At 43.2% G+C, this 13767-nt stretch overlaps 1 protein-coding gene across 2 annotated transcripts in view; it reads right to left on the bottom strand.

The window, feature by feature from the left end:
* The window catches only part of ARIH1 (ariadne RBR E3 ubiquitin protein ligase 1), a 52330-nt gene extending 47069 nt beyond the window's left edge, over nucleotides 1-5261 (bottom strand). Inside the window, exon 1 of one of the 2 annotated variants that reach the window (XM_077918790.1) lies at nucleotides 4631-5261. In XM_077918790.1, the coding sequence (XP_077774916.1) occupies nucleotides 4631-5014 (384 nt within the window). In that variant the 5' untranslated portion in view covers nucleotides 5015-5261. The remainder of the gene's footprint in view (nucleotides 1-4630) is intronic. The other variant, XM_028706606.2, reaches the window with a different exon arrangement.
* Nucleotides 5262-13767: the final 8506 nt, after the last annotated feature.

The following is a 13767-nucleotide window of genomic DNA, read 5'->3' as shown; positions in this document are numbered from 1 at the left end:
AAAATGTGTTAATTTTATTATTTCATAATGTACCAAGTAGCATTTTATGTGGTAACTGGTAAGTCATTTAATGCATTTAATGTTCAACTTCCCCTCTCTTCTCTAACCCTCTGCTCAAAGCCTAAGGGAAATAATGTTTAATGGCTTCAATTTTCAAGGAATGTTAGGTCTGTGCACTTAACCTTTAAAATACAAGCAATCAACAATTAGGAAAGGATTAGTTTTCACTTGCGTAAGAACAAATACCAACACATGCATTTACTTCTGTCTGACACTAGCTTGGTATTCTGTATTCTGGTATTTTTTCCAAAAACAAAAATATCTTGCGTTAAGTGGACTCAAGCACCTCAGATTCAGAAACACAAGTAGTAATGCAATAGTGTTCTGATAATTTCCAAAGCCCATTTCAGGACTTTTCAATAAATAACTCACATTTGAGAACCATGGTGCCTGGATAAGAATTCAGCAAAATAACTAATGACGACTTAGCATTCAGCATGCTTGCAAAAGTAGTATGTAAACATGAACATGTGATGTTATATAAGTTAGCTGAACTGCTCCCTCCTGCTCATTATAGACTTTTGATGCAGATTTTAAGACTGAGTAAGTAACCCCACCTCATTCCATCATTACAGAGTGTTAAGTCATTCCTGTGTCTGTCACACACACAAAACCAACAACCCAGAAGGCATTCATTCTAAAGTTTCTGTTTGCTGGGTAATATATCGAAGACAACTTCAATATATCACAAGGTAGAAGTGGTTAAGCAAGTAAAAAGCATGTGCTAGCTCAGCCTCACAAAAACTGAAGACCTGAGGAGCAAGAGCTGGGAAGCCGATCATATAACCCAACAGCAGCAGGCTGGGACTGGAGATCTAGTTGACCAAGCACATTTGCTCCCTGAATAAAACTCCAATCTTATGCTTGACCTTGAAGTGTCAGACACAAATATACCAAGATACACACTTCTTACATATCTCACACTACAGATTAAGGAGAGATAAGCTTAAGATCAGGGTCTACTTGAACAGAATTGAAGCAGAAGCAATGCATCCACACCCACTGTTACTCACTCTGCAATAACAACCACCCAACCCTTGCAATTTGAAATCAAACTGCAGCCATTTTTCACCTTGCCTTAAAAAAATCACCAAAGGACTAAACCTTAAGGCTGAAGGTTCCCAAAAAGCAAGAGTTTCACTACTAATGTGAAGTAGCCAACATGACTTCGGATGACAAAAGTACACAAATGGTGCTACAAGTTACTTCACAAGTATTTTCCTACTTGCTGTGAAGTCAGAATCTATTGCAGCCCTCCCTGTTATGCAAAACTTTGGTTGTATTTAAAGTGCAAACTGTCAGGCTGCAAACAGGGTGGGTAAGAAGAACAGATAATGACACAGCAGCTGCAATCTACAGGGCAAAGTACACTACCTCTCACATTCTTCTCACCACATCAGTGAAGGCCCTTAAAAAAGTTTGGGTTCAGTTTGCTTTCAGTTTAACTCTATAGATTTAGGGCTGGAAGCTGTGAGTTTTACGCCCAATATAAAACTGACATGTAGGTCTTCTGTTGGGAATAGGAGAGTAATCTCTGGCCACAATGACCCCCTCCAGGACCCCAAATAGGTTCATGGTTACCCCTTTTCAATGCTTTTTTTCTTGAAAAAAATGCTAAGGGGTACTCTCATTTTCCTACTCATATTGAAATACTGCCCTTCAATGAGGCAAAACTTATATTAATAAAATGTTTAGGGGTATTTGTACCCCTGCATCCTCCCCAGGAAAAAAGCACTGCCCCTTCTCTTTAGTCATGTTTAGGGCCAAATCACTGTGATATCTAAATGTAGAAGAATGGCAGTAAGAACCTCTCTGTATCACCTGAATGCATTTTTCAATCCTAGCTTCTCTCCTGTCTCATCACAGTTAAAATAAATGTTAGACTGCTGCCCCCTCTCCTACTGCTTTTTCCACCTGCCAGATATACCAGTACTACATCTCTTTTCCGCTCAAAGGACAGGAGGGAGATTTTGATTTGGCAAAGTATTTGCTAGAAAATGGTTACAACACACACATGCAGTAAAACAAAGGTCCCATCTGCACTATACATTTAAGGTACTCTTTAAGGTATATCACGTTAAAGAGTAATGGATTCACACAAAGAATGCTGGGAAATGTCATTTGTTAAAGTGCTGAGAAGCTGTTGGGAGACCAACATTCACCTCACAGAGCTACCTGGGAAGAGGGACTGACTCTTGGAGAACTGAAGCTCTGTGAGGGGAATACTGTGCTGTGGAATAACAACTCTCAGCACTCTCTTAACAAAAGACACTTCCCAAGATTCTTAGGGGAAGTGATGAACCTCTAAAGTGGTACTGCTTTAAATGTATGGTACAGATGGGGCCAAAATCAGTCAGGGCACCATGCAACTTATCTTCTATGTTATATCCAAGTTTGGCAACCATGTGAACACCATGCAAAGTAAGGATGCCTGTACTTTTATCATCAAAGTAACTTCCTCTCCTAGTTGATCCAAACAAAGGAGCTGCTGAAGGAAGAAGTTTTCAAAGAGTTTTATGTAAGCCACTGATTGCCTACCCCCTGCTATGGCAACTAACCTGTGAGACAAGGGAGGACAATTATTCCTACCAACCAGAAGTAACATGGTTGCCAAACAAGAAAAGCAACTTGAACCAAACAAAATTAGAATCAAAGCCTCCATAGCTTAACACCTTCTTTAGTACCTAAGACAGAGTGCTCCTGAATCATATTAATCTGTTATTAACTTTCCTGAATAAGTCAAATGATATTTTTCAGGAATAAATGACTTGTATGTGTAGGGGAGCACTTATGTTTTATTCTGGTATATTATCTAAAGGCAAACCATTAAATATGGTTGTAAGTTCATGATGGTGAAGATGCTAACAGAATACTGCCTGCCTGCCTGCCTACCTTAATAGTTATTGTCTGTGTAAGGGGGGCGGGGTCACACACCCTAGGCAATTGTATGTCATCTTGAGGGCTGAAAGGCACAGTAAAATACCCAGATAAAAGCATGAGATTTTCCTAGTTCTACCAGAAGAACCAGCAATCTTCAAGATAGCAACATGTAAGGATGCCTAATATGAATGATTGGTTAGAACTAAAAAGATTTAACCACCATCTAGCTTCATGACCATTATTAGGAATAAAATTGTTCACAAAAATCAATACACAATTTATTTTGCATGAAGTGGAATTTTAACACACACCACCCTAAAATATTATAACGGCATCTCCATGTCCCCAAACTCATATTTTACTGTAGCCAAAAAGCATTATGTCAGACAGATGAGACCCCTTGGCAGTTGGAAGGCTCATCCCCCTTCTAGCAGACCTGGCAACTATTCAGCACACACCCACTGAAATTAATGTACTGAAGCTAGTTGTGTCCATCAATTTCAACGGAGCTACTTGAAGTATGATTAACCCTAGTTCTGAGAAAGTTCTAGTATCTGTGGAACCTGCAAAAAGTGCAACATGAACGAGTGTTTCTAAACATGTGGGTGCAAACTAAAGAATATCTGACACTATACAGCTCACAAGGCCTCAACACTACCTAAAAACTCCAGACCCACACCACTCCACACACATTCTTGAGCCCTGCCCTGTTGCTTTTATTTTGCAATACTGAAAAGCTGCACAGCACAATCCAGAAGGCGCACTCTACAAAGGATTGTTGGGGCTCAATTCTTGGGCCTGGGTGCAATCCCTAAGTTCACAGTCCAGAAGCTTTTAAAAAGATGGCTAGGGATCATAGGGGTACAACCTTCTGGACAATGGTTTCCTGGCTGACTACAGGCTACAGTTCTTTAAAAAGTCTAAGATAACTGTGTTAAGTTAACATCGATTATTTCTGATGATAATAGGGATGGCATATACACATTTAAGGTCCACAGAGAATTGTCACAGGCTATGCATACACATGCATTTCATGGCTATTAGTCACCCTCCACTGCTTACAAGTAAGAGTGTGTGTGTATATCCGCCTCTCTTTCTTCCAACTGGGAACAATGCTTTATGCATCAGGGAACTCCAGCTCCTATAAGCGTAGGCTATTTTGTTTGTTGGTTTAAAGTTCCACAAAGCCGCTGTTTCTAACGCAGCAAGGCCCATTCGGCTGCCCCTCCGGATGCCACGCCGGGTTCACTGAAAACCCTGAGCGCGCACACACTAACACAGCCGGCAACACCCGCTTGAGCACATTCCCCCTTCCTTCCCCCCATCGCAACAAGACAACGGCACCCCGAGCCATTGCTCCTCATTCATCCTGCTCCCCCCTCCGCATCGCCCCTGCCAAGAGGCAGAAATAAGAGCTTAGAGAGGGAGGACGGGGGAGGAAAAGCAAGGGCCTCCCAAGCAGCTCGCTGGCTGGGCGAAGCGCTTGTGCGAAGGCGTGGCTGGAGCAGGCCGCGGCCGATCCTCCTGGCCCTCCACGGCCCGCATTCCTGCACGAGCAGCGCCCACCCCTTCCCTCTCCCCCGCCTCCCCCCCCCCGAGCTTCCTCCAGCCGCGGCTGCTCCGCTCCTCTCCTCCTCCTCCTCCGCCACCCGCCGCGTGCAAGCCAAGCCGGGGGCCCCCTCGCGCGCACCTGGATGACCTCGTTGACCTCTCGGATGCACTCCACCATGTGCTGCAGGATCTGCTCGGCCGTCAGGACCTCGTAGCGGTAATCCTCCTCCTGCTCGTGGCCCAGCCCTCCGCCGGGGCCCGGCCCGCCCAGGCCGCTGCTGCCCAGGCCTCCGCCGCTCCCGCCGCCGGGGCCCAGGCCTCCCGTCTCGCCGCACAGCAGCCCGTCGCGCTCGCCGCCCACGCCCAGCCCGGGCTCCACCAGCTCCACCTCGCCCAGGTCCAGGTTGTCGTCGTCGGGCTCGTCCTCGTCGTCGGGCTCGTCCTCATCCTCCTCGGCGCCGCTGTCCTCGCTGCACTCCTCGTCCTCGTCGAACTCGTAGTTGTAGCCTTCGTCCGAGTCCATGGCGGCGGCGGCTGAGGCGGCTGGAGCGGCGGGGAGAGACGGCGCGGAGCGGGGCAGGCCCCAGCGGGCCGCCGGGGGGACGGGCGGACTCGAAGGCTCCGGCCGGGCCGCCTCCCTTCGGCGGACCGATAACAAACACCCGCCGCTGTTGCCTCTGCTGCTGCTGCTTCTCCTCACAGGCGCCGCTGAGCCAACAAAGGGACGCGTCCGGCCCGCTCCGTCACCTCGACGCACGCACGCACGTACCCAGCGGCGGGGCGCAACCCCGCGTCGCGTGACGTCGCCGGCGTCGCGGGCCGGGCCAGAAAGAGCGGGGTGGGGAAGAGCAGGCGACAAGCCCCGCCCCTCTTTTCTCCCCCTCCCTTTTTTTTTTTTAAGGCCGGCGCGCTGACGCTTTTCTGAGGAGAGGAGAGGCTGGTGGTGACGGCCATATTGAGTGTGGCCACGCGCGTGAACAATAAAAGGGAGTCTCCAGTGCGGCGGCCATTTTCTGAGCGGGAGAGGTTTCCTTCCTCGCTTTGCTCCCCTTCAGAAAGGGAGTGGTTGGGCGCCTCCATCTTGGGTGTGGCAAAAGGGGTTTGGGGGCAAGTAGCGCGCGGTTTGTGGCAAGAGTTTGCTAGAGAAGAATAACAATTAATTTCTCTTACCCCGCGCATCTGACTAGCTTCTTTGGGCGGCTTGGAACAAAACACGGCATCAAACAGTGCAAGCTTCCCCTAACAGGGCTGCCTTCAGACATCGGCGAAAAATTTTGTAGTTGTTTTAACTCTTGGGCATCTTGCAGGGAGGTCACAGTACAAGGTGTGGCCACCGAAAAAGGCCTTCTGCCTGGTTCATTGTAATTTCATTCTGGATAATGTATGCCATACTATCTCCTCAGCATCTTGTTGATTTGTGTTAGATGCCACATGAGAATTGCTCCCCATAAAGCACCTGACACCCATTTCAGTAAAAGAAAACCCCACCGACAATAAACATATATTGGATGTATTGCTCCACAATAACATTCACAGGCAGGCTGCTATGGGCACCTGTATCTTCTATGGATTTGTCTAAATCAGTGATGGCCAAACTTGGCCCGCCAGCTGCTTTGGGACTACAATTCCCATCATCCCTGACCACTGGTCCTGTTAGCTAGGGATGATGGGAGTTGTAGTCCCAAAACAGCTGGAGGGCCAAGTTTGGCCATCAGTGGTCTAAATCTACAGAAGTGGGCAACCACCACAACGTCTTGTAGCAAATTCTACAAGGTATGTAACTATGTACTGTGTGGAGAAGCCCTTTCACGTCATGTTTTATTTGTATGTCATATTTCCATAATAATGTCAGTAAGTACCAAGAAAAATCTATACCCATCGTGTAGAGCAATTCAAAAAAATTGTCCTGATTAAATAACTGAATCAAAACTGAAGAGAAAATGATAACAAGCATAAACATTGAAGAATGGCATACAAAACTTCGCCTCATTCCAAGCAATGCCTTTGTTTCCAACGGTTAGATTTTGAGACTCATCTTTTCCAACATATATGTGAAGTTAGGCTTTTTGGAATGAGACCCAGTGGCATTTACTTCTCAGTAGACAGGCACACCACTTATTTTTATATTGCTCATTCAGCACAGTCATCTGAGCAGTTTACAACACTGTATAAAAGCACAATCAAGCCACATCACAAATGCATACTTCAAGCACATTAATACATAAAAATAAAACTGAAATCAGCAGAAAAGCAAGTCAATGTCCTTGTAAAAACTAGCACAGAAACAACATAAAATGAGCAGAGAACCAGCCTTAATCCAGTATAGGAGAATAGTGCCAAATTCTAGATGCAGGAAACTTTATAAATAAAAATGGTCTTTCTCTGGTGCTGAAAAGTCTGCAACATAGGAAACCAGGCAAGTCTGTCGTGAGAGAGGGTATTCTAGGGCTGCTAATAAAAACCTTAAATTTTCTTGCAAGACGGCATGGAGCAAAACATTCATAGTCATCAGGTTGTCTGACTAAGTTCATGTGATTGCCCTTCCCAACAAACACACACTTTGAGGGTCAATTGCTAACTGCTATTAAATGACTCTTCCCTTTTTTAAAAGAACAAAACAAGCAGTCCACTGTAGATAAATACAGGGCACAAAGTATGAATCAAAAAGACAACAAGGAAAAGCAGTAAGCATATGCTGTGTGGACTGTGAGGGAATGCATTTTGTGGCTTGACAGCAATTAATGTCTTTAAAAAGCAATACTAACGCACAGGTCCACTGAGAAACCAGTGACCTGGAAACATCTGACCTGGGAAGTGCTGTTTTCTCTGATCCTCGCTTTTGGAGGACTGGCTTTTGCTACTCATTAGTAAAGCAAAGTACCCAGCACATGCCCAGAGTAACTCTCTTCTTGGTGATGGCATCACACATGAGAGTTCAGCCTCAGACAGCTTCCTCTAAGCTCTTTGTGTCCACTCCATCTTTTTTATTATAAGTAAAAACCTATTAAGAATTTAAAATAACAAAACTACTACAACAATGGTTAATACCAAAATCAGAAAAATCATAGGGTATTCCAGATGCCCATAAATAAGTGAAGATTTATACCATTCATACTGATGTACCTGAAATTAACAGTAAAAGATTCCAGAAGCATTGCCAGGGATTCCAGATTTTGCATGATGTTGTTGCCACTGCAAGTCTTTACATATGGAATAAAGTTCCACTGAAAAGTCTCTGGGTCTTTCTGTACCTTTCAAAACATCAGTCGTGCTTATTAGAAATAGCAATGTTCCATATCCCATATGCTTCATATGTGATGCTTCCCCTTTCTGTGTGATGGAGAGTTTGGCTGCGGTACAGCCAACAGAAATTTTTTTAAAGCCTGTACATTTGATATTCATGTTTACCACCTCAAAGAGGGTAAATATAATCATAACAGGGCCTCTAATTATATTAAAATTCATGACATACCTTTGATCAAAACTCCTGCACAGGCATTCCCACCAAAGGTGTAAGTAGATGCCTTTTTTGCCCCAGCCACAAATCTGGGGTGAAGCCAGGTATTCCAGTTGTATCCACTGCTTCTGCAATGGGACTTGACTTACCGGTAACATATATTCTCTCCTGATTGCATGTACTACTTACCTGCTTTCAAAACTACAAAAACATAATTGCAGAAGTAAAAAAACTTCATAGTAAAAAACAATGTTCAGAATTTCCTCTCTGGTCTGCGTTGTCAGATACCTACACTTCACTTCTCTGCAATCAAACCCAACCTAGATTGGCATAGTGGTTAGACAACTTGGGAAACCCTAATGAAAAACCCCATTCAGTAAACCATTAATTTGTAACAAGACACTGGCCAGTCATTGCCTCTCAACCTAACCTACCTCACAGGGGTATTGTGAGAATAAAATTGGGGTGGAGAAAAAACCATGTTTGCCCTTTTAAACTCTTTCAGAATGCCCTCCTGCAAGAGATGCATCTGGTGCCACCAACATAGTCTTTTAAAATCCTGGTTGACTTTCCTGTTTGCCCAGGCATTTTTAGATGACATTTTAGTTGGAACAGCCTTTACTCTGCTCTTTTTTAGCCTGCCTCTTGTTGCTTATGATTAAAGTTATTCGTTGCTGTTTTCTCTATTCCGCTTACATGATTGTGAATAATTTTGGTAATACTTTGGTACACCACCTTAAAACTTTTAAATGAGCAGCATTTAAGAAATACTTTAAACAAAGTATTTAAACTAAGGGAAAAAAACATAATTTATTTATTCATTAAAATATTTATAAACCACAATTTCATAAATCAGTTATAGGCACCACAATTTAAGAAGGATATTGACAAGCTGGAAAATGTCCAGAGGAGGGCAACCAAGATAATTAAGGGTCTGGAAACCAAGACTGAGGTAGCTGGGTATGTTTAGCCTGGAAAAAAAGGAGACTGAGAGGAGATAGCCATCTTCAAATATCTAAATATCTAAAAGGCTGCTACGTGAAAGATGGAGCAAGCTCTGGAGGCTAGGACCCAAAACAATGGATTCAATTTACAAGAAAGGAGATTCTGACGAAACTTCACGAAGAACTGAGCTGTTCAACAGTGGAACGGACTCCCTCAGAAGGTGGTAGACTCTCCTTCCTTGGAGGTTTTTAAGCAGAGGTTGGATGGCCATCTGTCAGGGATGCTTTAGTTGACATTCCTGTTCAGTTTCTGTTAATTGATTCTCATGAAAACTTACAGATTCTGGCTTCACACAATTAACTCAAGGCAGTGTCAATTTACTCTTGGCAGAAAGCCAAGGTCTGCTTGACCTAGAAACTACTTACTCTGATTGGTTAACGACCAGCACTCAACTCTGTTATCTAGGAATGCTAGCACAGTTTGGTGTTAGGTGTGTTAGGAGTAGGAGTGCTGTGTATGGTTAAGAGAGAGAGAGAGAGAGAAAGAAAGGATTTATTTTGCTTTGTTTTGTATGCAGAAACTCTGCTGGTTTCATTTTTCCTTTTAATAAATCCTGTAAATAGTTATTCTGAGTCTAGCTGACTAGTCATTTCCACCTCAACTAGCTTCTTCGCTGTGCAGGAAAACTCCGCTACGTTTGGGCTAAAGCCATTAGAGCTATGCCTGACACTTCAAAGTTCCATGAATTCCTGCGTTGCAGGAGGTTGGACTTGATAAGCCTGGGGGTCCCTTCCAACTCTACAGTTCTATGATTCTACGAAAATATATCAAAAGTTTACTAGTACATAAAACCATACAGTAAAAAACCATATAAAACTATTTAAATCGAGCATCAATTAACCATTTTGGAAAGACATGTTATTAATTGCCTGAATAGGCCTGGTAGAAGGAGTTAAGTATAAATAAGTTTTAGGGTTTTAATGGTAAGATAAGGTTAAAGTAAATTAAGACAATTAAATGACAGAAAACAGTGAAAGATGGAAAGGATTTGCTGAAATAATTAATAACTAGAATACAAAAAAGGGAGGTGTGAGGAGGTCGATGAAACAAGTTAATGAATGATAAAGATATGGAAATATTTAATGTGTTTTTAATTGTTTTTGCTTTTGTTTTTGTTCTGATGTATTGTGACTTTTGTTTGTTTGTTTTTTATATATGTATTGTAATGTATTGAATTGTATTGTTTACTTTTTCTCTTTCTTTTTTACTTCTTTCTGTAACCTTAAACTTTTAATAAATATTATTTTTTTAAAAAATATGAATAGGCCTGGTAGGATAGAAAAGAATTCAGCAGGCGTTTAAAAGTTGAAACAGAAGAAACCTGCTGAATTGGGCATGATAGAAATATAAGGAGCAAACTTTGTATAGCATCAAGTTGCAAATTAGTATAAGATTTTAAAGACTCATTATGCTTTATTCCAGCTCCCAAGAGACTGTGATCTACTCACAGTATAAAAAAAAACAACTGGCAGTGATCTACCCAGAGTTGTTCAGCTTTTTTTAGGGAGCCAGAGTTATTGAGCTTTTTTTGGGGGGGGGGCAGGCTTTTCCCCCTCTTGGGTGGAGATCACAAAGGACATCCCACTATCAACCAGTATATCGTGGTTGACCTGTTGGACATGCCTGTAATAACGTAATTAATGTTTGTGGCAGCTCCACTAAACAAGATTCATAACTCTTAATGCAATTATTATAGCCCTCATAATGGGATCATCAATGCCTTCGTTATCTTTGTTTGTAAATTATATTTTATTGAGTTTTATGTGTGTATACAAACTCCACACAAACAATAACTGAGCACAATACAAAACATTTATAATAATTAGTCATGGTGCCAGCCAGGTCAGGAAAAAGAAGAAAGATTTGGAAAGATTAAGTCTTGTCACCTGTTTTTCTTACCAAGTCTCTCCAGAAGGAAACACCAGTCTTGCGGGTAGGGCAGGCGGGCAGAGTTCTAGTTACAAAAGATTAGGAAAGGGAAGCATCCAGAGTCAAATTTGTTCCTGTGAGATAACCCATGTACTACTTATGCCACACTCATTTCCAAATAGAGAGCTACGCCACAAAACCACCCAACCATCCTTTTGCTGAGAGATCAAAAAAACCTCCCTAACTCTTAACACTTAGGCAAGGCAACTCTTCTCTCCCTGCAGGGAAACCACCTAAGGCAGAGGGCTTCTCAAAGGCATCTATTTGGTGACTGGTTGGACTACATATGGACTTTGGTACTATCCAGCAAGTCTTTTCGTACACTGAAAGAGAAATAGATCCAAGATCTCCCGTATTCGGTTTGTACCTTTTGCTTGGACTACGTAGCTAATCGCCAGTCCCTAACTGCATAACCAGTACTTCATGTGACTTTCTTCTTCTTCTTCTTCTTCTTCTTCTTCTTCTTCTTCTTCTTCTTCTTCTTCTTCTTCTTCTTCTTCTTATTTCATCTATTCAATATCCTGCCAGTCCCCAAGGAGCCCTGGTTAGCAAACAAGTGATAAAACTCTCTCTCTAATATATAAAACATACTAGAATCAGATGGACAACAGTACAACAGTATTTTATCAAAAGCTTTATTTGGCTGTTATTTCAATAAATAGACAATACAATGCAGTTGTGAGGGGGTGTTTTTTAGAGGGGAGGTTAGTCTGTATGAGTCCCTTCTAATCCCTGGGGTCCTGGATCTAGCAATGGTTGCTCTATGCTAGAAGGCAAATGGGTGGGGCAAAGACAAAATCGAGAGATGTGTGTGAGAACTGGGCTGGAAGCAGGTAGAAGTCAGAGTGGGAGAGCCATGCTTGACTTCTGCTTGAATCCAGCATCCTGTCAGGGGCCTGACTTCGCCTTCCCAAAGCCCAGGAAGCTTCTGCCTGGTTTAGGGAGGGAGGCACAATACTTACCTGTGGGATGTTGTGACACCCCACCCACAAACCACCACCCTACCCCGACCGTCCTCTCAAGCTGATGCTTCTGTCTCTAACTGTTCCCCTATGGAAAATTTCACCGCACGCCACTGAGCGATCATCAGATCATACCAGTAAGAGTCATAGAATTGGAAGGAACCAGGATCCCTTCAGTGCTTCAAGCCGTATTGTAGCCTTATGAGGCTTTGCCCTTGGGTGGGAAAAATATTGCGCCCGGGAAAGGGAGAATGGGAGTCAACAGACACTCAAGGAATAGTTTCGGAGAAAAAGCTTTTATTTCTACCATCCATGGTAGAAGGAGCAAGTGTGATAACTCACAAAAACATGCACGAGTTCACAGTCATGTGCACAGAGTATATATTCCCCTTCTAGTTCCCTCCCCTTTCTCCTCCCTCAGGAGTCCTGCCCCATGAGTTCCTCTGAGCATGAACAGAAAGCTGTCTTGGGACTATTGTGGACTCTTGGCATCCTTCCTAGAAAAGGGGTGAGAAGCCAAAGGGGGGTGGGTCGAGGAGCCTTGTGGTTCAGCGTGTCCAAAGATGTTGCAACTAGAGTGAGATAAGATTCAGTTCTCAGGCCTGAATATTCTTGGCATTGACAGAATCTATTAATTAGCCTTTAAAAGTACAGTAACATTTTGCCTTGCAACAGCATCTTGTGAGAATAAGCAGAGGAAAGCTTTAGCTGTGGATTTTTAGAAGACAAAACAAATTTTGGACCGTTTTGAGGCCTGGTTGGGGGGGGGACTTCGGGCCTAGGTGGGGTCACCTGTCCTCACCTCCTACAGTATGAGGAGCAGTTGAAGGAGCTGGGTGTATTTAGCCTGGAAAAGAGGAGAGTGAGAGGAGATATGATATGATATGATATATTATATGATATGATATGATAAAGGTAAAGGTACCCCTGCCCGTACGGGCCAGTCTTGCCAGACTCTAGGGTTGTGCGCTCATCTCACTCTAGAGGCCGGGAGCCAGCGCTGTCCACAGACACTTCCGGGTCACGTGGCCAGCGTGACAAAGCTGCATCTGGCGAGCCAGCGCAGCACACAGAAACGCCGTTTACCTTCCCGCTAGTAAGCGGTCCCTATTTATCTACTTGCACCCGGGGGTGCTTTCGAACTGCTAGGTTGGCAGGCGCTGGGACCGAACAACGGGAGCGCACCCCGCCACAGGGATTCAAACCGCCGACCATGCGATCGGCAAGTCCTAGGCGCTGAGGTTTTACCCACAGCGCCACCCGCGTCCCTATATGATATGATAGCCACCTTCAAATATCTCAAGGGCTGTCACATGGAAGAGGGAGCAAGCTTGTTTTATTCTGCTCTAGAGCAGGGGTCCCCAAACTAAGGTACGCAGGCCGGACTATATTTTGAAAAGGGAAAAAAATGAACAAATTCCTATGCCCCACAAATAACCCAGAGATACATTTTAAATAAAAGTACACATTCGATAGAAGAATGGCAGATGAAGATGATGGATTTTTTGGAGCTAGCCGACCTAACCGGAAGAGTCCACGACCAGAAGGAGGAGGAGTATCAGGAAGATTGGATCAAATTTAATGATTACTTAGTTAAACATGTTAAGTTAAACTAAATGAAAACAGCTTGCAGATACTTAATTGGCTTAGGATTTTATTTAAGGTAAATGATGAATTAATATGTTTAATTTCATAATGTGAAGATCTAAGGATGTTAATGTTTAAGTTAAATTATTTTAAGAACTATGATTTGGAAAACCGTTAAAAGGACATGCAATGAAATTCAACGAAGGGGAAGTAAGTCACTTAACAATGTTAATAAGCGTAATTTTTAATAAGATTGTGATTTATGTTTGTTTGTTTTATGTGTTTGTTTGTTTATAATGTTGTGAAAACCAATTTTAAAAAAATGGAAAAAAATTA

This window comes from Podarcis muralis, chromosome 14 (assembly GCF_964188315.1).
Source record: "Podarcis muralis chromosome 14, rPodMur119.hap1.1, whole genome shotgun sequence".
In the NCBI taxonomy this organism is placed as follows: Eukaryota; Metazoa; Chordata; class Lepidosauria; order Squamata; family Lacertidae; genus Podarcis; species Podarcis muralis.
This window is presented reverse-complemented; position numbering and strand designations above follow the sequence as displayed.